General features: G+C 46.6%; 2 protein-coding genes across 9 annotated transcripts; one reads left to right on the top strand and one right to left on the bottom strand.

Annotated features, from left to right (window-relative positions):
* Positions 1-613: 613 nt before the first annotated feature.
* On the bottom strand, positions 614-6819 carry LOC104021888 (uncharacterized). Of its 6 annotated transcripts, none has more exons than XR_015706286.1 (2): positions 3746-5746; positions 614-1033 (listed from the first exon to the last, which is right to left on the bottom strand). XR_015706286.1 is itself a non-coding variant. In XM_087764476.1 (2 exons), the coding sequence occupies exons 1-2, from the start codon at positions 5556-5558 to the stop codon at positions 1200-1202; spliced, it is 1269 nt and encodes a 422-aa protein (XP_087620602.1). In that variant the 5' UTR covers positions 5559-5746; the 3' UTR covers positions 1076-1199. The 6 variants fall into 6 exon arrangements, 5 of the variants coding, with proteins under 5 accessions (XP_087620602.1, XP_087620600.1, XP_087620597.1 ...); XM_087764476.1 differs by lacking the exon at positions 614-1033 and adding an exon at positions 1076-1485 and having other exon boundaries at positions 4576-5746; XM_087764474.1 differs by lacking the exon at positions 614-1033 and adding an exon at positions 6802-6819 and having other exon boundaries at positions 1397-5569.
* A 9498-nt stretch (positions 6820-16317) lies between these two features.
* LOC148054722 (uncharacterized) lies at positions 16318-23476 on the top strand. 3 transcript variants are annotated; one of them, XM_087766294.1, is made up of 5 exons: positions 16318-16394; positions 16919-16991; positions 18821-19480; positions 21222-21323; positions 21404-23476. In XM_087766294.1, the coding sequence occupies exons 2-5, from the start codon at positions 16919-16921 to the stop codon at positions 21709-21711; spliced, it is 1143 nt and encodes a 380-aa protein (XP_087622420.1). In that variant the 5' UTR covers positions 16318-16394; the 3' UTR covers positions 21712-23476. The 3 variants fall into 3 exon arrangements, with proteins under 3 accessions (XP_087622420.1, XP_087622419.1, XP_087622421.1); XM_087766293.1 differs by lacking the exon at positions 16318-16394 and adding an exon at positions 16591-16720; XM_087766295.1 differs by lacking the exon at positions 16318-16394 and adding an exon at positions 18550-18615 and having other exon boundaries at positions 16860-16991.
* Positions 23477-24631: the final 1155 nt, after the last annotated feature.

Raw genomic sequence — 24631 nt, 5'->3', positions numbered from 1 at the left:
TCCCATGGTGCAGCTTGAGGCCATTTCCTTTCGTCCTATCGCTTGCTACTTGGGAGAAGAGACTGACCCCCACCTCGCTACAGCCTCCTTTCAGGGAGTTGTAGAGAGCAATAAGGTCTCCCCTCAGCCTCCACTTCTCCAGACTAAACAACCCCAGTTCCCCCAGCCGCTCCTCATAAGACTTGTTCTCTGGACCCTTCACCAATTTCATTGCCCTTCTTTGGACACGCTCCAGCACCTCGATGTCCTTCTTGTAGTGAGGGGCCCAAAACTGAACACAGTACTTGAGGTGCGGCCTCACCAGTGCCGAGTACAGGGGCACTATCACCTCCCTGGTCCTGCTGGCCACACTATTCCTGATACAAGCCAGGACGCCACTGGCCTTCTATATCCCGTATTTTCCTTTTTTTTTTTCAGAGATGGAGGCTCCTGCTGTTGTGTCTCTGGCTATTCAGACCAGCGTTGCTGGGCTAAAGGAGAAACAGGCCCAGAAAGAACACAGCTTTCTGTGCATGCAAGGGCACTTTTGTTTGATATATCTCAAAAATTGCTTTGGAGATTACGCATTAAATGCTTTTAAAAATTTATTAAACACATAAAACATACCTCTTGACCAAGATCAAAATAAATTTGTTTTCATCACTATCACGTATACTTTGTCAGCAGGGGACTGGAAAACTGGACCCATACAACCCAGGTGACAGAACTGGGGAGATAATCTCTGCAGCTGCAGCTCTGCTAGAACCAGGTTCATCTACCAGCAGGATGGTGTGTCACTGCAGAATAAGGTTCTGCCACTTTCTCTCGCAAAAGAACGGTGAGCACTGTGTGCCATCCTCCGGCTTTTCAGATTCATGCAGAAATGTTAGATGAAAATGAAGACCAATTCCAAGAATATCCCTCACCTCCGGATTCTTATTTGCATTGCACAGCAGCTGTGCTAAGTAACAGTCATCCATCTGTGAAGGATGACACCTGTATTTCCAAACCTGGTCCTGCCAGGGGCCAAGAAACTGATGCTCAGGAGGTCACTCTGGGGAGAAAGAAAGAAAAAAAGATGGGATAACAAAGAACACTAGGGTGAAAAATTTTATTTCAGAGACGTCATTCATCCATTTGTCTATCTTAGGTATTTCTAAAGTGCCATAGTCTCACTGGAGTATCTAAGCACCATTACCACAACAGGAATTTACAGTATTCTACAGAGCTCCCTCAGCTGGCAGGAGGATCTGGGCACCAGCTGGTGCCACAGGTCTGGGATGGTGCGCTAGGGATGGTCTGCTGGAATGACAGTAGCTAATTACCTTTTGCTTTTTCCAGTAGTCTCCCACTATAATCCCGAGGGAGGAGATGGCTGGTAGAGAAGCCAGTGAGCTAGCTGCTGTGAAAGTAAACCACCTGGTTCTTGACTTTTTGCACATGCCCATACCTCTGTCTTCTGAATTTGACTTGTAAGCTTGTGCTGCCCACAAAGCGATTAAATCCCTGGAAGAAGAGGAACATACCCTGCAACTTCTGCAACAGCAAAGGAAGGGTGGTGCCTAGATTCTCCTCTCCAGCTAGACGATCACAAACAGTAAAGGGCAGACAGGCTAGGGGAAGTGAATTATTTCAGCCAAGTGACACTGAACAGGGAAAACGAACAGTGGCTGTGGAAAGGAACTCCAGAAATGTGCTTACACTGGTGAGCAATCCAATCCTAGCCGCTAAGACTACTGCACTGGCAATGTGCTGTGAACCCTAAGGCCACTTTGATTTGGCATACGGTTTTAAATAAGTTCATTAAGATCTTTTAGAAATGAATGCACGTCAACCCTTTTAATTTATAGAACACTGTTACGTATACACAGCACTTCACAAAGCATGTAGAAAGGAAAAGAAATGCTCTGAGGACTGCTGCAAAGGCATATTCAGCAGCAGCTGGCTTCTCAAACCAGAATCTCGATGTGAGAGGGTTTCCCTTTGAGTTGAGCTCAGCTATCTGCAGACCTGTGTTCGATTTCACTGATCTGCTACAGCGGCTCCGTTCAGATTGCCAAAAGAAAAGTTGCATTCACAAGATGCCTTTCCCTCACAAGCAGGACTTCTCAGCCAGACAGTTTTAGTAGTTTTAGTGCTGTAGATTTCCTTTAGGAAACTTAAACTAGAATGGGTCAGACCCACACAAATTGATCAGTTCTACAGCTGGACTGCAGCATAACCTTTGAATTCAGTTAAAAATGAGCCTACCAACTGAGAGCTGTAGTATCCCTTCTGAAAGTCTGCTAGCAAATGAAAATCTTGACACTTCTGGAACCAACTAGATGACCATTAGTCACATTTCCTAACCACTTTTCAGAAGTGCAATAGAAATCAAGAAGTCATTGGTTTGAAGCTGTTCATGAAAAAAAAAAACAACAACAACCAAACAAACACAAAGCTAAAGCAAAAACGTGCATTTGCAAACGAAGGCTTTGGTTCCTGTGTAAACAAAGCCCACCCCATTTCTGAAAGCTCCTTCTACTTCCCTGAGCAGCTGCACATAAAGGTGCCTTGTTCCTCTAGGAGCTGCAAAAAAATTCATGCTCTCCCTACAGCTCCTTTTTATTAAACTATATGAACATAATATTTTATCAGCAGTTGAGTGTCAAGAAGTCGCTGGCGCTTGCAGAAAGGATCCCTGCAATCCCTTGGAGAGCAGCAAGTTCTGTAGAGCAAGCCTCTCACAAGCATCCCTGGCCAGCAGCTGCTCAAGTCCATGGATCATCTTAGCATCTTTATTTCCTTCATCTCTTCTCCATCACAGCTCCAGTCCTTTCACTGGCTTCAGTCTGCATTCGTTTTTCCAGAGACCTACTGAAGCCATGGAGCCAGTTGCAGGATTAGTAAGGTACATTGCAAAACCGGAAATCTTTTCTAAGCTCCAGCAGTGCTGGGTAAGCACGCCAGTCAGGTATTGTCACTAAAATGATCAGCAGCAAAACAGTCAAAAATATAAACAATCTAAAGTGTTGCACTGCAATTCCTTGTAGTTAAAATCATGAGGGGGGTACATCCTACAACTGCCACTGATATGTACCTGTGTAAAACGAGGGGGACAGCACTATGCTGAGTAGCATTTAGAAGTCATTCCTCGCAACCATAGGGGCCACACGTTTTTATATAGATATATAAATAAACCAACTCAATTCCAGATCTTATACACACACACACAAAGTAATCAGTGTAAAACTGAATGTCCTGATGTGAAAATTCAGATGTTTTGGTACAAAACCTATTTCTCCCAGCTTCTTACTGAGAAATGCTAATATATACAGTATGTTTAGCGTTTTGAGAAGTACGGTATAGCATCACACAGCAGGCCATTTTGACCACTGTCATGGTTTGTGCACGCATGATCGCTCACATGAGCGTGAAGATACACTTAGTATAAAAGCCAGTTCATACGTATACGAATACATAGAAATGTTATTTACACACACGCACACACACACTGGTCAAAATGGGACTTGAGAAATACTGCTATGGAATCAGGTCGGTCCTAGTACACTGTTGTTCTGTCCCATTTTGCAACACAGCTTACACCAGCCCACTTGAACCGTATCTGTGAAACCAAATTCTGCAGAAAGAGGAGGCTACCAGTACAAACTTACAGGCGACCTCCATATACCTGTCAAGTTGCGTACCACAGTCTGAGCAGCAGCAAGTATAATTATGATTATTTTTAAGTCTCCAGGTATGATAGTTTTCTACATCAGTTACCCACCAGTTCTGAGATTCCAGAACAGGCCATGTCCCTATCCTGCAGCTCCCTCGTTGCCACCATCCAAGCAGTACTTGCAGAAAACCTTTGCAGGCATGCCTTGCTTCTCTGGTTCAGGGTATGCCCACATGTTCCTTTCACAAGCAGACTCAAGTGGTCTTTGCCTGTGCTTCAAGTTGGCCCATATGCTGTATACGCATAACACAGTCTCCAGCTCCTCAGCAGGACTTACTTAGCTTTGACCTTTCTGAGTCCTGTACGAGACACAGAGCTGGCTTAGACCACGAGCCTGGTGAGCTTCCATAGACCTGTGCATTATCCAGGTCACAACATTTCAGCTGCAAGTGGAACAAAGCCCCTTAAGGACCCCATCTCCCATCTTATTTCCCTTGACAAAACCACACGTGCATTTGTTGCGTGACGAAGCAGCTTCTCATCACGTGACCATGAACGTTGCACGTTCTCTCCTCAGGCTCCCAGGCAGACACCTCTCATGGGAAGGTGGGAGAAAACACCTGCACCTTGGCCACATGGCAGATGGCATCTGATTCTAGTACCGGGGAAAGAGGATGACAGGGCCTTGGGATGCAGAACTACCCACCGCAAACACTGCTCACTTTCCGTCCATGCCCGAGGTGCGCTGGGAGGACGAGGTGAATGAAAAGGGCAACATGGGCCAAAGGCATTACTCTGGCCAGCTGCCTATAATCCAGGGACTCTGGTATAGTCGCACCCTTGCCCACCCCCTTGTCCCTTAAGCACATGTTGGACAGGCCTGGACCAGGAGCTGCATCCTAGATCACCCCCAGAGCACACCTAGTGACGCTGCCTACCACACGTGCACCCGCTGGTGTGAGACTAAGTAGGAGTTGCGACTGAAGCTCTTCCCACAGTGGGAGCACTTGAAAGGTTTCTCCCCAGTGTGGGTACGACGGTGACGGATGAGGGTAGAGTTGTCACTGAAGCAGGTCCCACACTCAGCACACTTGTAGGGCTTCTCCCCAGTGTGGGTGCGACGGTGCTGGACAAGGTGCGAGCGCTGGCTGAAACTCTTTCCACAGTCAGGGCACAAATATGGCTTCTCACCTGTGTGGACGCGCCGGTGGATGACCAGCTTAGAGCTCTCACTGAAGCACTTGTTGCAGTCAGCACACTTGTAGGGCTTCTCGCCCGTGTGGAGCCGCTGGTGGGCAATGAGGTTGGAACTGTCACTGAAGCGCTTCCCGCACTGGGGGCACTTGTAGGGTTTCTCGCCCGTGTGAAAGTTGGCGTGGCGGAGCAGGCCCGAGTTCTGGTAGAAGTTCCTCCCACACTTGGCACAGACATAAGGCCTCTCGCCAGTGTGGTTGCGCTGGTGCTGCACCAGGTGGGTGCTCTGGCTGAAGCTCTTCCCGCAGTCCTTGCATTGGTACGGCCGCTCACCCGTGTGGACGCGCTGGTGCTGGATGAGGTGGGAGCGTCGGCTGAAGCTCTTGCCACAGTCGGCACACATGTACGGCTTCTCCCCGGTGTGGATCCTCTGGTGGCGGATCAGGTCGGAGCTGCGGTTGAAGCTCTGCCCGCACTCGATGCAGATGTAGGGCTTCTCTCCCATGAATGCTCGCTGGTGCACCACTGTCTCCTTCCGCTTGCGAAAACCACAGCGAGAACTCTTCTCCAGCCCCGTCTCTGGGGAGAGAAGGCCTGGCCTCGGACGGGACGCTTCCTGGCCGCAGCCCGCAGGAGAAGCTTCCCTCACGAAAAAGTCCGAAATGGCCCCGCAGGGTTCGGCTGCCTCCAGCCCATCTCGCTGGAGATCCCCCTCATTTTCACTCATGCTCCCATCACCTGCTGGGACAGAAGGAGAGTCCAAACACAACCAACACGTTTAGTCACGCACCCCCGCTTCGCCACCCAGCTCGGCCACCGCAGCCGCCCCACACGGCCCCCGGCCAGGTTCTGCGCCCTCCCGCCCGGTCCGTCCCGGCTCCGCCGCGTCCAGGGGAGAGGCGAAGGCGCCGGGACCGGCTCCATCGCCCCTCGCTCCCCGCCACCCGCCCGAGGCCACCCCCGCCACCCCCACCGACACGGGCGCTGGGGAGGCGACGCGCCCGGCGCCCGCCCCTAACGCCGGCGGCAGCGTCCCGCGAGGGGGCCGGGCGAACGGGGCCGGGGCACGGGAGGCCGAGGCGCGGGGCCAGGGAAGGAGCTGCCGGGAGCGGGGGGAGGAGGCGGAGCGGGGAGGCCGGCAGGCAGCGGCGGGGCCTGGCAGCGGCGCCCGGCCGGCCCTCCCGATCCCCGCCGCCCTCCCCTGCGGGCAGCACCGGCGGCGGGCGCTGCGGGAAAACCAACCCCCGCCCCCCCGCAGCGTGGCCCCCGGTCCCTCGGCTGCCCCCGCCCGGGGCCGGCGACCCGCCGCGCCGCCTCACCTCCGCCCGGCGGCGCGGCCCCGGCCCGGCCCGGGCGGGGCGGAGGGGGCGCCGGGCGCAGCCCCGGCTGGGCGCGGCGCGGCGCGGCCCGGCCAGCGGCCGCGGGGAGGGGGAGTTCCCCCGCGCGGGGCCCGCCCCGCCGGCACTTCCTGCGGTTCCCGGGAGGCGGCCGCCGGCCTCTACGGCTGTAACCCTTCGGGCCCCGGCCCGCCGCTCCGCACCGCGGCGGCGGACGGAGGCTCCCCCCGGCCGGGCGCGGGGCTGTGGGAGGCCCCGGCAGGCGAGGCCCGGCCGGGCGGCTGGGCTGGGCTCGGCCGCCGGTGGAGCCCCTCCCCGCCCGCGGCGTCTCCCGCCGGCCGCTCCCGAGCCGGGCGCACCTCGCAGCTTCTCCCGCTCCCCCGGGGGTAGCCGCCGCCCCGCCGGGCCCTGCCCCGCCGCCGGGCCCTCCCTGCCCCGGGGCGCTGCCCCAGCTCCTGCCCCCATGCCGGGGCTTGGAAGGAAGGAGGAGAGGCTGGAGCCGGTCTGCGGCCAGGCGCCACGCCGACACGGTCACACAGCGGGGCCTGGGCGCGGCTGGACCTCGCCGTGGGGGCGCAGGCCCGCTCAGTCCCGGGCCGCGGGAGGCAAAAAGGACGGAGGTTTCGTGGGCACCCTCACTCGGCCGTCCCGCTCGCCTGCCCTGCCCGTGCCATGGCTGCCAGTTCTTGCAGTGCTGTCCCGCAGTCTCTCCTCTGCTGTGCAGCCTCCACAAGCTTCCTCCCGCTGCCACATTTTTCTGTTGCCTCGGTTGTTTCCTTCACCTAAGGCTCCCCGGCGTGCCTTTGTATCACAGCTGTCTCTCTTTCCTCCCTCATTGCTTTATTCTGGCTTCAGAATAGAGAGAGGGGTCAGGGGACGCTTTATTGCGGCCTTTCAGTAGATAAAGGGGGCTGATAAGAAAGGCTCTTTACCAGGGCCTGTAGTGACAGGAGAAGGGACAATGGTTTCAAACTGAAAGAGGGTAGGTTTAGATTGGACGTAAGCAATAAATTTTTTACCATCGAGGGTGATGAAACACTGAAACAGGTTGCCCAGAGAGGTGGTAGATGCCCCATCCCTGGAAACATTCAAGGTCAGGTTGGATGGGGCTCTGAGCAACCTGATCGAGTTGAAGATGTCCCTGCTCATTGCGAGGGGTGGGGGACTACATGGCCTTTAAAGGTCCCTTCCAACCCCAACCATTCTATGTTTCTATGATTCCCAAATTCCAGGGCCTGACGTGTTCCCAAACTGCTCTATAAATGAGGAATGGTGGGTGTTTTGATGAAAGGAAACTCTGAGCGCATGGGGAAAAAATTTAAAAATTTTGGATTTACTAAAAGGTAAAACATAAGCCTAGATTTTCATGAGACACTCGCGCAGTTGAGTCACATCATTTGGAAGCAGTGAGTCAACCAAGAGGACTTGACACACCTATTTTTGGCTCTGGATGCAAAGGTTTGCAGAACTGATACTTGCCTCTGTGCTTAAATACTGGCATGAATATTCCTTAAAAAATTGACTACAATTGTTAAATAATCGGTGTTAAAATGCTAGCATTTTCCACAGTTATTCAAAGCAGAAGAAACAAAAGGCTTTTTTATGCTTTGGTGCCCTTGAACAAACTTAGTACAACTTTTCCTTCTGACCTGGTATGGTGGGGAAACAGTTCTGTTGTCCCCACTGTGCTTGCTGAATTGTTTTCTGATTTATTCCCAGTCCCTTTTAAACAGCTCTGTCTAGTAATTGTTATGCAAGCCTTATACCCAAATGTTGCTTCATGGAGATAAGTGTCATTGACCAGGAGAATCAGCCATTGCAAGAGAGAAATTAAGTTGTGTAAATAAGAAAATGTGTTCCATGAGATGGAAAAACAAGAGGAAGGATCAGTGAACTACATACCCGCAGAGTGCCTGGTGTGGTCAGCTGGAGGAGGAGAAAGCCTTTGCTAAAGGCTTTCACAGGGGCTGCGAGGGAGCACAGCTTAAAATCTTGAAAAAAAAAATTTAAGGAGCAAGTGGTGAATGTGGTAGCAACTGTGTTCAGCCTGTTCTCCGCAAGCTGGAGATCTGGTATTCGGGAGGTATACCTGGAACGTAATCACAGGTAGGGAAGATGGGACCTGGGATGGAATTGTCAGTGAGGCAGCTGTGGGAGCACAGCACAGAGGAATATTTACGTGCCGATGCAAAAGAAGATGCTGATCCTAGGACAGGACAACGTCAACCTCACAGAGGGTGGAGGCAGAAAGGAAGTGGGAATGAAAAAGGAAGAAGAGCTGCAGTTGTTTGGGAATGTGTTTTTTTCTGTCTCTCAGAAGAAGTATTTCCATATCTTTGGAGTGGCATGGCTGAAGGAAATGGAAATGAAGCCAGTCTCTCACTGGGTAAGGGAAAGCTGGGAAGATGGCCAGGGACGCATCGCTAAAAGCTTTGAAACGTAATACTCAGAGAGGTGAGCGTCATCAGAGTAACAGCAGTAACAGGCTGGAGGATGACAGCAGGATGGTTTGGTGTGAATAATTTATAGTAGTTTAATTCATACCAAAATAATTTATAGTAAGGGTTTTAATCATAGTTTAAATCACTAAGTGAGCAAATTTGAATTAAGTAAGCGATGTTAATCATATTTTGTAGGCATACTTTTTAAGGGTTTTCTTCACTCAAGGAAAGATTGATTCTCATTGTTTGCTGAACATTCAGAAATCTTAAACTGAGAGTAATCTTTTCACAAAATAACCCCTTTTTTGTTAGTGAGGAGAATACACCACACATACACACAAGTAGTAAGTTAACATGCATGTATTTATTTATTTAACCCACATGAATTTTCAATGTCATAATTTTGTAAACTGTTGAATTACACTGTCTATTTATTAAATAATTCCTTTGTTTATTCCAGACTTGACAAGATGTTTGTGGAATTGGAATAGTTGAAAAAACTAGAATTTTCAGTTTGTCTTATAAGTGAAATATGATGAATAGATCTGAGAAATGCTTTATGTTTAAAGTTGAGATATTTATTAAACAAAGCCTAAGAAGCTGAGATGATAATTGTAATAAATCTCACACTAATGATTATTCAGATTGGAAGGGGAAACTAAGCTTTCTGGCTTTAATATTGTCTGAGTTTGTGGTTGATTTTCTTTAAGACCTTGGCAACAGGTATAGTGTGCTTCAATTTATGTTTTAATGTAATATAAGCCACATTATTTTTATAAGTTATTTTAAATCTGGGCTTTAAAATGGATGGCCATCTTTTTGTGTTTAATTTAAATAGGTTTAACTGGGGGAAAAAATACACTCAGATTTAAAAAAAAACCAAAACAACACATTAAAATATTTCTAGTTGAAAAAACAGAACCACAAAGAAAATATTTATTAACATCTTGGCTGGCTGCTCTTGCTTTCACACCGTTCCCTGCCCAGACTCTCTCCCATTTCAAGTACTCCGTGTCCTCCGATATGTTGACTAATAACATGCAGCCTTCTAGTTCCCAAACCAAACTGTCTTGTTATTACGATAAAGTCTTACAGGAGGACCGGGTCACAGACACTGGCTTCTTGATAGCTCCCCGAGTTCTTCCTTCCTCTCCTCCTCCTTTGAAAAGCTGTGTAGATGCCTCTCTCTTCCCTTTTAACAATTCATCCTGTGTCATGTGTCCCAGGCTGTGGTGGTTTGCCGTGGTGGTTTGCCATGGTTTCTATGGCAGGATCCATCACAGGTTTGTGGCCGTCAACTACATTCAGCTGTGGCTCTCCAGATCTCACAGATTGTGAAGAATAAAGGTCTTCAAACCCGTTTCCCTTTTCTTGTTTGTGTTGACGGACAATTTCCTTCTGCCCACTGCAGTTCTGGTTGCATTGGAAGGTGTCCTGTTGGTTCCCCGTAGACTTACGTGCCTCCTCTCCTTTGGGACTTTGAAGTGAGGTGAGGGTCGAGGCTTTTTCAACACTCTCTTTATTTTGTCATGGCCTTATCCGTTCAGATGTTTTAGCTGGTTACTTCTACTACTTTGCCATTACCTCCAGTTTTGTTCCGGATTTACATCCACCTCTTGCCCTGTGCTGGTTTGATGAAACTGCTGTGCTTGGTGGTTACTGATATAGCTATTTAATGGTTATATACAGATGTTCCTCATCTGTGCGTAGCGTTTTGGGTCTGTTGCTGCAGAAGGCACCCTAGCTGAGAAACCTCTATCCACCTTGTGGTATTAGTCTTTAAATCTGTTTGGATTAGCGATTACTCCTCTTTAAACAAAACCATGTGTCAGACATGTAATTTGTACTTCACACAGAGGAGCGGCAACACTTGCTCCTTACCATAAGGTGGAATGAAAAATGTATAATTTTAGTCAGTATCATCCCATGCTGTTTGAAATGTGGAGTCCCCCACACTCTAATAATCTTTTCATCTACAGTCTTGATGACTGAGAGTCTTTCTTGTGCCTAGGTTCAGTTTTCACATCCAGAGTTTAGCTGATACAGTTATGGACAGATGTAGCTAGTAAATGATTGCCAGCTGCACAGATGTCTTATGTAGCTCAGTATGACAGAGTTAATTTTTGATCTCACAGGCAATGAACACTTTGCACCGGATACGTTAGGTCATTTTTCTGTCGGTCCTTGTCCTTGTTCTTGCACTGCTCCACTCTGCTGCTGGAATATGGTCCTGGAGCCTTTCTGTGCAGAAGGTAAAACACTTCACAGTCTTGGACGAGCTATATTCACAATCATCTTAGACAAGCTACCTCTTCCCTGGGAGGTAAGGTAGTGTGATTTTTACTAATACCTGACTGGGGAACAGAGACTAAGGTCTAGTTGCACCAGTCAACAAATGGGAGATACTTAAAATATTAGCACCTCTGGCACTACACAGCTTATGCAAGGTACCACTGGCAGAGCAGGGAAATGAAGCTGGCACTTCAGAGCCTGGAGGAAGCATCTGAAAACACTTCTCTCAGTTGTGGATATGAATGTTATTATTAGTGTATCAATCTGTGCCTTTTCTATGTGTGAGACTTGCAGCATACATCAACAGTGCTATAGTCCTGGGGAGCGAGTCCCAGAGCAGCAACCCTGAGATTTGCCCATCAGCAGGTACTGCTAAATGCCTCAGTTGATTTCTTATCTAAACTGTGGGCAGGTCCTAATGTAGCTGAGCACCAGCAGATGGTGTCCTGGCAGGGCTGTGTGTTCAAGTGTAGTTGCATGTGACTACTGTAGTGTGTGTTGGCCCTTGGGATAATGGGCTTCTGTCTTCATCAGAGAACCTGGGACTGAACCCTACTCCCCCTTTTTGTTGAATAAATAAAGAGAAGGAATGGGTGGTGAAAGTCAGGCTTCATATAGTGTCCCTAGATAGCTGTTCAGTGCAGGAACTCCCTCTCTCTCCTGTATTTTGGTCCCAATTCAGTCAGAATAAATTCATTATCTAGGAATAAGCAAACTTTGAGAAACATTATCTGGAGAAGCAGGCTTTCTTAGGACTTCAGGCATGAAATGGGGATGCATCTGCTGGATTAATGCTAACAGCACAATGCTATTTTTTTAATATATATATGAGTCACAACACGTATTTATCTTTGCAAGTAGATTACATGCTCTAGTATGCAGGTGCAAATGAAGATATGCCACTACTTCAGATCAAGGCTTTGTTGGGCCAGACTGTGGCTTCAACACTGCATTATCATCTACCCCATCTGTGATTCTTTGTCTCCTGAGTCATAATGACGGCTACACCAAAATCAGTGGTAGTTTCCAGTAATGCTCCTTTCATTCACTTTCTCTAAGCACAAAAGAAGAGGCTCTTTTGCTTACTCTGACTCTAAATCCATTGACTGGCTTCTTTACTGGAAGGGTTCCAAAGAAGTAATTTTCTGGTCTTCATACTCCTTTTACTGGTGCACCTTATAAGTCAAATTATACCCTGGTCTCGGGACATATGGGGTAAACGTGGGATGTGACTGCATTCCTGCTGAGAAGCCGAGGAATTCTAAAGGGTTTCGATCTCCGGGTCCCACTGAGATTTACCCGGGACATGGGACTTCTCCTAGATGCCTCTGAAGTGCCTGACTTAACGCTTTCAATGCTGGGGAAACATTACCCGGCTTTTCAGAATTTACCAATGTTTTCAGAACCCTCTGGCTTTTCAGGTGGGACATTTCAGAATTGTCCCATGGCTTCGGTGGTTTTTTTTTCTGCCAGACCTGGCAAGGCTGAGAGCAATGTCTGCCTGCATTTGACTGAAAAGCAGTTTCGTAGATTGCCCAGGTGGTGGCAGATTTGGAGGATATTAAATCAGTCTTTTCAACCCGTTTTGCGATGGAACTGAATTGTTTCCTAAGTGGGTTAATCTTCTGAAATTGTTATTCTTTCATACCTCTGAAGCCATTTAAATGGCTTCCATTTAAAATGGAAACTCTCTGCTTTCGAGTATAATTAGTCCTTAACACAAGTGTTATCTGCTGTTATATTTCTTGTTAAATTTCTGCTAAATCAAAGTTTAATGACTAGACTTATTGCGGAAAAGCTTTTTATTAATTTGTCTACTTATTTAAACTAATGAAGTGCTATTGATTTACAGAGTGTGTGTGTGGAATTAACTCCTGCATCTGTTGTACCGTGCAGAAAACCCACAGACTGGCTGTCCCAAAGTTTCTGGTGGGTCAGGACTTGCTCCTAGAAGGAATTATCTGTCCATTGGTGTTGGGAATGCTCCCTGAGGCTTTTAAAGGAGAATGCCCCACATAGCCACACAAACTCCCTGCTTCACTCCTTGTTTCTTGAAGGCAGAACTTCCATCTTTCTGCATTTTCACCCTCTTCCTGCTACTAAAGTTTATTCAAGCCTGCAAGGTTCTGATATCCTTTATTTATTAGTATTTCCATAGATTTTAGCGGGGTACCAGCCAATTAAGTGCCACAGGGCTTTGGGGGGGGTGGGGGGGGCAGAAAGGATGACTGATTGGTTAATACATGCTAAGGAGCTTTTTTGTATTAGTTCTTTCTTCAAACCCAGTAGCTAATCTGTTACTGCTGTAGTAATTGCCCGAGTAACAAATACGGGGTGAGTATTTTGAGTGGCTTTAGTTTTATGCAGTGTTCCCTGGTTTATTCTTCTGTGAGTTATGTTAGCCGTTTCACCCCAGCATCACCAGTGGAGCTCATGTTCTGCCGATATTCACCATGGCTTTTGAAGTCTTTTCCTGAGTCTGTGCTTCCCATGATGGATTCTCCTATCCTGTAAGCGTGGTATACAATCACCAAAAATCAAATCCTTTGCATTTGAGAAATTCACTTCATTATTCTTCCTTGAAAAGCAAGAAAATCCTCAAAACCAGGGAGCCTGCCAAACTCCAAAATGCATCTACAATATACTACCAAAACCAAAATTCATGGAGTAAAAATAAATGCGGTGAATCATGCTTTAATCCTAATCTTAAACTCCTTTGATGCTTTTCCAATTATTTGTACATTGCAATTTTTCAAGTGTTTGTAAGTAGCGCTCTTGGCATCCTCAGTTATTCAAATAGCCATACTGTGTATAGCCATGCTTTATGTAATTTCTTAGTTTCCTTGGGAATGTGGTGAGCCTTTTTTGTCCTGGATGATTTTGGAAAGCTGAAATTTGGGCTGTATTCAATTACAAAATGGTGAAAACATGCAATAAATCATGCTAGAGTTTATTATATATGAAAATGCTTTCCATTTGAGGGAATTGCTTAATGCTACTCTAGACTGCAAGTTGTTTGTGGCAGGAAACACCGTTTCATTTTGTATTCGTACAATACCAAAGTACAGTTATGTCTTGGTCCAGTATAAGGTCACCAAGAGCTATTGTAATATAAATATAGTACAATAGTAGATCTCCACCTGTTGTTTTTTTTCATATATTACAGCTAAAATTAGACAACCACTGAATTTCAAGAGAGGAAAAAAATATTTCAACCATGACTTCTGCTTCTTCATTTGCGGAAGGAAAGGACTGCACATAATACTCAAGCTGATAAATTTATTACCCTGTGGTGACCTGACAGATGCCACTGAGGTCCCGGGCACCTGTACATTCCAAATAGCTCTGCACTGCTGAGATGGAAAAGCAACCAGTTTGGCTCTTCATCAGGGAAGATAATGAGTGGCAACACAGTTTTGTCTCTGTTCTCTATTTAAGCACTGTGTAAGCAAAGAGCAAATAAACAGGTCTTTCCCTTACCGTTGTTTTAAGCTTTATGTGGGTAGAAATATAACAGTTTGTAGGTCACAGCAGGAGGGTCTGTAGTGGTTGTACTGCGAGGATTATTATGGCCATAATTATTTGCAGGTCACTCTTGGATCCGTTCTCTGACAGGGCCATCATGATCTCTACTTAGACGCTGGCTGCTTTATTTCTCCCATGGTAGGTGTTTGCCTTTCAGAAAGAAAGAAGGAGGAACTGTAAGGGAAGAAAAGGCTCCTCCAGAGGAAAGAAGGATTGTCAGCAAGATTTAGTCTGCCTCTGAACTTCTGCCTCGAGAATAAGGTGAACTGGCACCTCCTGGGAGAATTCCTTAATTTTTTCATTGAAGATGAGGGGAGTAGGACATGTGGTAGGAAGGGAGTGGCATTTAACTCTTGTGGCCTTTGCAAGCAAATGCAATGATATTTTAACTTAGTTTTTGGAGTTATGTGGTTATATTTGACTCTTAGGTATAATTACAAGGAGAGTTTTTACAGCAAGTATTTCTTTTTTCAAAACCTGTTTTAACAAAACTGAAATACTTTTTTGGAATATATCAGCTTTGACAAACTTTAACCACGTTTTGGAAAGGAACAGCTGTCGAAAGCAAACAGAATATTCTGTTATAATGTGCGCGTGGAGAATATTTTGTTTCCACATTTGAATGGAAAGATGAAGCCCACCTTGGTCACTGAGCTCTTGATATGTGTGCACATGGTTATGGAAATGAAGGTCAACTGGGGATATCCCTGGATAAAACAGGGAAGCAGAACTATGGGGCAATTTAAGCTGTGGAAAAGGCCAGCTTGTGGAAAATACACGGGTGAAGCTCAGTACCCAGAGAACCTGGGAAAGGAAGGAGCAGAATCACAGAGTCGCTTCTCCTGCCCTGCTCCGCTCCCAGCCTGCAGCATTGCATTTGCAGCACATGCAAGTCCATAAAACACCATCCATCCAGGCATGTTTTGGAGGAAGCCTGTGCTGTTAGGGAGGTGTGACTAATTCACGGACCTGGTGGGAAGGGTGCGGAGCACAGCGCCCAGCACGGGGCGGTGATGCCTTCCAGCAGGTTTCCTCACCCATGGCTCCTGCCTCCCAGCGAGGGAGCCCAAGGGCCGGGGAGAGGTGCGGGGGTGCCCTGAGGAGAGGTGCTGGTGGGTGGTTAGTTGCTGAAGCTCCATGTGAAAGGGTGACCACCACGTCCATCTGTCGTTTCTGAGCTCTTGAGTTTCAGGGCCCTCTCTTTGCCATGGTAGCTGCTGCGTGTTCTCCGTTGGGACAGGGCAGGTCTTCCTTTTGGCCTTCCATTCTCACCTTGCCAAGCTGCACCCCACCAGGCACGAAAGCCGCTGGAGAAAAGCTAGCACTTCTACCAGGGCAACACTGCCCGTCCTTAGAGGGGGCGCGGAGCCTCGCCCACGCTCTGTGCCGCGCAGGTGATGAACGCAACGGTTCCCATCTCACAGCAGCCCCACAGTGAGGCCTGGATGAACCCAACCAGCGGCCAGAGTGCAAGGTCATGGAACCACAAAGTCCCTAGGCAGCACTCAACTCCCGCTGCGGGACAATTAAGGAAGAGCCCGTGCCATACTGCGAGGGGGTGTCAATACCGAAGGGGCGCCTGGTGAGCAGGCGGCAGCCGGGGTGCGGCTGTTACCCGCTTCCCGCGGGAACAGCTCCCGCCGGCCCCGCCGGGGCAGGGCTCCCCGGGGCGAGTCGGCAGCCCTGGCCGGGTGGCAAGCACCGGGGTCGGCGTCCCCGAGGCTGCCGGGGCCGGGGAGCAGCGCTGGCGGCCCGCGCCCCGGGGCAAGGGCCGGGCCCGCCGCCCCGCGTCCCCGCCACCTCCCCCGGCCTCTCGGCCCCATGCAGGAGGGGTGGGGTGGGGCGCACCGCTTCCCCGGTGCCAGTTGCTGCCGTCCCCTCGCCAGGGAGGGCCAGCAGCAGGCCCGGGGAGGAGCAAAGCCCGAGCCCCTGGCGCGGCAGGCGGCCTGGGAGCCCGCGGGAGGGAAGGTACGGGCCGGGGGCAGCTGCCGAGAGGGGGCCGGGCTCCCTCGGCGGCCCAACAGCAGGCCTGGGGTAGGCTGAGGTGCTGCCCAGAGCGCTTTTGAGCGGCTCTGGAGGGCGGGGGGAAGCTGTTAGCTGGCGGGGGTGCATTAAAGGTTGGGGAAAAGCGCGAGGTCTTGAGGCTGCGAGGAGGGGGGTCTGTGCCAGGAGCCGATGCAGCTCCCAGACAGGGCCTGTTGGTGTTACACGGGAGACTGAGGCTCGATAACATTGCTTTTTATCACACTCCTCTGTTGATTAAGCTCTCCAGCTTGCAAGTCACCAAACTTCAGGTCTTCCTAGCAAACTGTCGTCTTCCTCTTTAGGTGGTGCTCAATAGCACGTGCTAGTTTTCCCCTTTTAGGCAGCCTGTGGGTACTGCCAAAATGCACTGCACCTGTGTCCACCCCTCCCCTCCTCCTCCTCTCATCTGTGGGGGGAAGGCTTCACGCTCCAGCTCTCCTCTCCTTTTCTCTCCTCTCCTCTCCTAGATGGAGCCAGTAGTAGAGTCCGTATTCTGTCTTCTCCAGGAGCCTGGGAGAAGTTGTGTTGCAGAATATACAGGTGAGATGTAAACTCTGCTAGCTAAATCCCGGAGGGAAGCTTGAGGCTCCACCAAGTGGTGCTGGGGACGTTGTGTTCCTTCTCAGCTGGCTGCTCTGGCCTGGGTTGCTAGGCTGGTATGGCACGCTAGGCTGGGGCAAGGTGGTCAGTGGTATTTTGTGTTTCTTTCTGCTGTGGGTTTCTAGCAGCTGTTTTAAAGTAAGACAGGACAGTTCATCTGGAGTGAATGAAAGCCAGCACACTTCTCTTTTTCAGGCTTTTTCATGGGTGAGGAAGGTCTGAAGGAGTGGCATAGCTGAATCTGAAATGTGTGACTCCCCAGCAGTAGCTCTGGATGGGAATGAAGTGTTGTTCGGTTCTCATCTCACTGTTGGAGACCTGGGGTCTCTGCATGGGCCTCTAGGAATAATCAGCTGCTTGGCTGCAGAGTGAGGGAATGACTGCTCCTGTGAGCAGGAGTCTTCACCCTTCTGGGAGAAAGCTACCTCTCAGGTGTAATTCCTCAATATGAGAGATGAGCCCCTCCTCCCCCAGTACATGTGTTTTTCTTTTATTGCTTGCATTTAGATCTTGGCTGCTGTGGCCATGTAAATAGAGAGCATTTTGTCCTTTCAAGGGCGTGTTACTTAAGAATCTCATTCCTTGGTGTCATAGAGATAGGACTGAAATTGCACTGCAGAGTTTTACCTTGCCTGTAGAAAGCCTGGGGTTTTTTTTGTTAGTGGAATAATCAAACTTCACATGTTAAATGGAAGTATATGTAGTGTGAGTAACTAAATATGTTAATGCTAAATCAGAGATGTTAATGCCTAAGTCCTCTATTTGAATTAATAGTAAACATCTTAAGATGCTTGCAAAAATGAACTCAGATAAGTGTGTATCAGGTGATGCTTATAATTCTATTAATGCTGAACTGATGTAAATATAAAATTTAGTCAGCAGAGTAAGATAACCAAAGCTTACTGTGGGGTGCATGATCATACATACTCATTTGTGAAATATATAGGTTGCGTTCTTTAGGAAAGAAAGGGCCATGTTTGAATGTTTCCTGTGAGCTTCCTTGGAATGCAATTTATTTAGCTTGTCACTACAAGAAAAGTAGGTGTCATGCTAGATCTAGATATGAAAGAGATAGTAATAGATAATTGGTAATTAGTTATTTTTTTATCAATAAAAATCTAACTCCTTTGACTTCTGATGCATGAATATACGGTCTCCCTATAATAATTACAACTGTTCTTGTGATAATTAGGGAAAAAACCTGACATGCCAACCTGTAAAAGAAGTAATTTAAAAATTTTCAGTAAATATTAACTAACACAAGTGAGAAACAACCTAAACCTCCCTATTGATTTTTGCCTAACGAAGGCTAAGGGGACTTTTTTTTAAATGTTGAACTATGCCACTCAAATGCACAGCTTTAAAACAGCGTTTTAATCCTAATTTAGCAGGCTGGAAGGCTTTTCAGCAAAGTCTGCAGGAACAAATAGCTAAAAGTAGATATTTGTGACTGGTAAGATGTTTCAGCATGTTCCTTTTCCTTCCTTCATTTTGGCAGTCTTCCTTTGCTAACTCCCTGAGGGGAGGAAGAACAAGGAAATGGGGAGGGGAAGGAAGAGAAGAGGTAGGTCTTTTTACCTCTCTCTTCTTCCCTGTGTCACTTTTTCTTTTCCTTGTCGTCTTGTCTCAATCTGCATCATTTCCCTATCTTTCTGGAAAAGGGGAATCTGGTGCAAGTTGATGCTAGGCCTGAGAAATTAAGTTATTTTACAAGGAGCAGCTTATCTGCCTTGGGGAAGAAGTGTCAGATTGCTCTCTTACTCCATCAGGGGACTGCGTTTCGAGTGACAACGAGGAAGAGAGAGGCATCCCCGAAGACCTTAAGCAAGAGGTACTGCCTCAGCTACCTGAAGCCCACAGCTCAGACTGGGGGGCAGCCAGTCTGCAAAAGCAGCAGAGGGCAGCCTGTAAGAAACCCCCTCACCAAAAAAGAGGCTCCAAGAAACTCGCCCTCATCGCTGATGGCCAGAAACCATACGCAGAAGAGAAGCCCTACAAGTGTACAGAATGCGGGAAGGGCTTTAAGGGGAGCTCCAGGCTCCTGAACCATCTGAAAACCCACACGAGAGAAAAAATGTTTGAGTGTGTGGAATGCGGGAAGAGCTTTAGCAGGAAGGCCAACCTGGTGGTGCACCAGAGAATCCATACCGGGGAGAGGCCTTACAAGTGCAAGGAATGTGAGAAAACCTTTAGCTGTACCTCAAGCCTTATCTCTCACCGCAAAACCCATGCAAAAAAGAAAGCCTTTTCCTGCACCACGTGCAAGAAAAGCTTCAGTGGAAGCGCAGCTCTCCTCCAGCATCAGAAAGTCCATATGGATGAGAAGCCCTATAGGTGTACCGAGTGTGGAAATAGCTTCTGTCTGTGCTCAAACATCCTCAAACATCAACGGATTCATTTGAGAGAGAGACCCAGTGAACAGACAGCAGGTAACTGAATTAAGATCTGTTGAGTTTTATTTCAAGCTGTACACACTCACAGGGGATGTATTGGATACTGTGGTCTCCATTTGTTCCTAAACACTTCCCCCCTCTGTGATGTGGATATTAGTGGGGTTTTTTGTTTGTTTGTTTGTTTTTTCTCTTCCTATACAATATATTTATCTCTGTCATTTGAAGAAGTGCCTTGAAAATGCCAAAGTTGAAATTTAGGCTTTGCCATGAAGAGTGCCTGGGACCTTAGACGCTGGAAAGCTCTCAGGTCCCACTAATTCCTGCTTCATAGGGTTGCCTGATGTCTAGCTCTAGATCTTAAGAAGCGCTTAGCCAACAAAATACTAAGCTTAGGGAAGTGGAAGGGATTTAGACTGTGAATCAGGGCTTTGGTAATCTCTAGCAGCTAATTTTTGTTATATGTGGATATTAAATGAGTAGCTTCTTTTTTGTCTGCAGTGGGAAGTTTCTGCTGGCCATCCTGCCATAGTAGTCTTAGTATAGCATAAGCTGTCAGGAAAGGTACTTGTTTAAAGTATGGAGTTTTCTGGATTTTGCAGTATTCCATGTTCTTATAATGACCAGAAACTCTGGTATAAAAACTGATGTGTTTTTTTCCTGTTGTTGTACCTTTACATGGGCAGTCCCTTTATACATGGTCAAAAATGTTTTAACTTCTAATCTTGGGTCTTGCCTAACTACCCATAGAATTGTTCTGGGTGTTGGGGCCTTGACCACCAGATCATGCAACAGCAGGACAATTAAGACATAAGGCCATATGAGAAAAAGGTGTTTGTGTGTGACATTTTTCTGTTTGTTTCGTTGGTTTTTTTATTTGTTTTATTTTGGTTTTCCTCCTGAAAAAAAATTCTGAGCAGGAGAGCCTTTCGTCTTAACAATGGAAATAATAATGAAGTTATAATGAAATGGCAAAACTGAGCTCTTGAGGTAGGGTTTGAGACCTCTCAGTGCATGGATAGAGAGAGGTGGCCTAGTAACTCTGCTAATGAGCCCTAAAGATGGGCCTTTACACTCCTATTTTTTTTTTTCCTTGAGGGGCTTTGATAGTTGTTTTTAGACGTAAGAGTTTGTAATTCATAAGGAAAAAAAAAAGATATAGTCTCATTTTTACCCTAGCAGTTGGCCAATAATTAATATCAGATCAGCCTAATACTATACCTGCTTCAAAAGAAAGTGTGCAAACTTATTCGGGAGTAACTGTTAGCTACTGCATCATTGTAATTGAAGCTCCATAATAAAATTGCTTTTATGATCAAACATATGCCACATTGGCCTTGCAATGTGTGGATTAGGAATGAAACTTGATTTCTGTATCTGATTACGATCTGAAAGAAGAGGTTTACATATTTATTATTTAAGTACCTTTTAACTAAATCTCAGCTGTCCTATTCCTTAACGGCTCCCTTGCTCTAGCTTTGCTTCCTCCCCCCTGCCCAAAAAAAAAACAACACACGTATGGGGGAAGCAAGAGGAAGGTATCTTGATAGTGATAAAATCCAAGTCTGTAATGTTTCGGGGGCTATATCTGCCTAATCTTTGTTCTGGTTTGGCTTAGTTTGGCCCAACATGTGACTTGAATGAAGTTTTAAGTTTAAAATGTGGGTGAGAGGAGAGTTCGCTACTGAGCTGCCTTTTCCTTGCGTGAAAGCATATTTAAAATGCTGCCCTAGCAATTGGTGATAAAGTGGGCTCTTGACTTACGCTGTCTTCCTTTTAGATGCAAACCATTCTGAATTTACATCTCTGCATCATAAAGAGGAGCAAAGGTGTGGTGCAGAGAAACGTGAGATGGATCACTTGAATCTTGTTCTTGAAGAGTGTAAGTATAAAAAGGCTTCTAAATTGTCATACGAAGTATTTTTGCATAGCAGGCATTAACATTCTCCTCTCTTTGTACAGTGAAGAAAATGAGGGAAAATATGGATATGCTGCTTCTGAACCAGCAAAGTCAGCTGCAGGTCCTGCAAGAAATTCAGAAACAACTGAATATACTCCTCCCAGGCAATGATCTCATTAATTCAAACGTCTATAGCTTAGGACTTTTGCTAGGGCGGCAGGCAGCTGCAGCGGCGTCTCTGTCTTTTCCTCTTCTTAATCCCAGCCGTCTCCTCCCTGAAAATGTCAGTCTCTTATCCCAGTCATCTGCTCCTGGAATTCTACCTACCTCTCAGCTCCCAGTCTCTCAATATCCTGCAGCTTCTACTTGATCAGCTTTGTGCTGTGAATGTGTCCAATGTAAACAAACGTGACTACTGTTTTGTATTGTTTTCTCACTCAGACATGTTATCTCTGTGTTGTAATGTTGAAATTGTAGTACCCGTGAAGATGCTGACCATACACTCAGACTTGGAAAGATACATGCCTCAGATGCATCAACAAACAGCAGCTGATAAAATCCACTGCCCATTCATTCATTGCAGCATGCAGACATTTTGGCCAGTAATGTATTTTGTCAAGGCAGCTCAAGATATCTTTATCACCGGGGTGTAGTTAAGTGCAACATCCATATATAAGGTAATGCATAGAACATAAGCATATTTTTTTCTACTGATATGTCTTTAACGTGTACTTGGGCAACTGGACTTCTCCTAATGAGCTGAAGTTAATGATAAAATCATCAGGGATGCTTTAAACAAGTCCTATTAAGTCTGATTTATATAGAGGTAAGCAACATGCTTATGTAAGGGTGTTCAATTTAACTGCACCTCTGTTCCCACAATCCATTTGCAAAAGCTTCCTTCATTCAGTAAGGCTTTAAATGAGGTGACCTTAGCTGATTCTTAGGCCAGCATCACTACTAAAACTACAAAAAATATTTTCTGCTTTTTGTTTAAAAAACCAAACAAACACTCCCTGCCCCCCCCCCCAAAAAAAAACCCCAAAAAACAAACAAACAAAAAAAAACCCCGAACAACCAAACAACAAAATACCACCATTCAGGTCTACCTTACTTACTAGAGTTTATGAGGAAAATTGGTTTAGAGGACACTTGTTCTTTTGTTCAAAGGTGAACTCAGTTGGTTCTGTTTTTAGATATTCTCTCATATCCTATTGAGATTATGACATATTGTTGACTGTTCTGTATTAGTTCATTGGGGGTAGGACTGGAGTAAATAATTACTATTTGAGGAGGAACACTGGGAAGCTCAGGTGCAGCATCTTGTGAAGTCTGTGGGGGGAGAGGGAGGGGAAATTATTTTGATTCCCCCTCACCCTGTTCCTGCAGGACTCTGACAGAGCCTTTTAAGGCTAGTAAGTGCAGAGTTTTAAGTAGTGTTATTCGTTTCTACCTCCTTGTTTCTGTCAGTGACACAGGCTAGTAGCAGTGTCAGAGCCTTTGAGCTTCAAAAGTGCAAAAAAGCTAACTATGACTTACCTTTGAACAGCTGCTGGGATAAAGAAACTTTGGGACTTGCACCTCTGCCAAACAGTCTTTCTCTTGAACTGATGTTGTGTTTGTGGGTTGTTGATTTTGTGTTTTTTTTTTTAATGATGTCTTGTTAAAAGGATGCACTGTTAGTAATTAATAATATATGATGTAGATTTTAAGAATGGGAAACACTACTACTCTTAACAAGTCATCTTCCTGGTGACAGTGCAATGATATCAGATTCTGGTCCAAAGATAAAACTCTGTGGGATCAGGTATGACTCTCTTTCTGTGTGTGTATGAATACAGACTGAAAGTCACACGCTGTTTTTTATTATGTAGGATTTTGTTATTAGTCTTAACTCAGTAGGATATTTGTTTAAGACAACTTGAGAGGCCTTTAAGGGCACTCCTTCAGTGTGAACTTGTACTGAAGTGTTTGGGGTTTATTTCCCATCAGTTGAGCATATCAGAGTCATGTGGCTCAAGACTCAAGAGCTCCGATAAGAGTTGCTAACATTCTATGGAAACTCTGGGGTACTGTTCATAATTTCTTGGATGTTTAATTTCATTTTGCTTAGAAGCAGAATCTGCTCTTCAAAGCAATGGTTGAAGTTTGTATTTTAGTGTTTTTTAAGATGTTCAGTATTAAAATGTTGCATTTTTGTTAGAAATGAATCTTTGCTGAGCTTCTGTCCTTCATAAAAGAGCACCAGTGCTTAGACTTTGATACCTGGAGTTCAGTTAGTCTAATGTATGTGCCTTCCCTGGCTCCTTCTGCTTTTCTCCTTCTGTCTTTCCTTTTCCCTGCATCTAGGCATCTCCTTACATTTCTGTCTTTGGAAACTCTCGAAAAAGAAAACAGCTAAGTCTTCCGCTTCTGCAACTTAGACCAGGTAGGAAGAATCTCTGAGGGCTTAGGTAGGATTTTTGCCTGTCGGGAGGGAGTTTGTATATGTGTTTCTGTTTGTAGCTGCCAGGGTCAGGAGCAGTTCGTAGCAAACCTAAGGTGAGCTACATCCTTTTGCGTTGGTGTTCTCCAATGTGTTTGTTGGGTCCCATCTGAACCTGAGGATAAAGTCCTGAAATACCTCTGAACTGCAAGTGTACCGGGGACTGGAGGAAGTGTTGATACAGAGGAGCACAGGAAACCATCGTACTTCCTATTTTCGGGTTACCTCTCTCTCCTTCCACACAAGTGAGAGTGGATGCCAGAAGTCTTTCTCCTCCTATCGTCCCAGGCACTTAGGTAGTTCTGAAAAGTACCTCTGATGCTAAAAAATATGCCTATTACTAGGTCAGGTGGGGCTTGGGGGCTTCTTGCCCATGTTGGAAGGTATCTAGAATGCTTCTTGCCTCCTTTTCTTCTGTGCAGTGCTCTGGCAATGATGTAAAAGGGTGTGTGGGGCAGTATCTGATAGATTGCCAGGGATACTGGAGAGCTTCGCCGTGTCCAGGAATACGCAAGAGGATACCACAGATGCTCTCCTGGTGAACTTTGAGTCTGTGGTCTGTGCAGGTGTATTTGATGTCGTGAACTGGACAGTGTGTGGACGAGTGAAAGGTAATCTGGAGGAGATGTGAGCTTCTCTCACAGCTGTCAAGTCCTAGGATTGGAAGTTTAGTATCTTAAATCATGTCCATCTGCTTCTCTAAGGCATGTTAAAAAACCAAACAACTAACCAAATATGTGTGTGCAAGGAAAGGGCTGGAATTCATTCCGTACTCAAAATGTTGGAGTTCTGCAGGCAGGAAAAT

This window comes from Nipponia nippon, unplaced genomic scaffold (assembly GCF_047370975.1).
Source record: "Nipponia nippon isolate SJK-2023a ecotype South Korea unplaced genomic scaffold, ASM4737097v1 scaffold_3, whole genome shotgun sequence".
Lineage (NCBI taxonomy): Eukaryota > Metazoa > Chordata > Aves > Pelecaniformes > Threskiornithidae > Nipponia > Nipponia nippon.
Note: the sequence above shows the minus strand (reverse complement) of the source record. Positions and strands in the feature narration are given on the sequence as shown.

What these genes read in the sequence shown, in the direction of transcription:
- LOC104021888 (XM_087764476.1), bottom strand. Translation starts at nt 5,558, where the DNA reads ATGAGTGAAAATGAGGGGGATCTCCAGCGAGATGGGCTGGAGGCAGCC. An exon ending in CACCAGCGGGTGCACGTGTG is followed by an intron (nt 1,486 to 4,575) that starts GTAGGCAGCGTC and finishes CTCTTCTTCCAG; the next exon opens with GGATTTAATCGCTTTGTGGG.
- LOC148054722 (XM_087766294.1), top strand. Translation starts at nt 16,919, where the DNA reads ATGGAGCCAGTAGTAGAGTCCGTATTCTGTCTTCTCCAGGAGCCTGGG. An exon ending in TTGTGTTGCAGAATATACAG is followed by an intron (nt 16,992 to 18,820) that starts GTGAGATGTAAA and finishes TTACTCCATCAG; the next exon opens with GGGACTGCGTTTCGAGTGAC. An exon ending in ACCCAGTGAACAGACAGCAG is followed by an intron (nt 19,481 to 21,221) that starts GTAACTGAATTA and finishes TCTTCCTTTTAG; the next exon opens with ATGCAAACCATTCTGAATTT.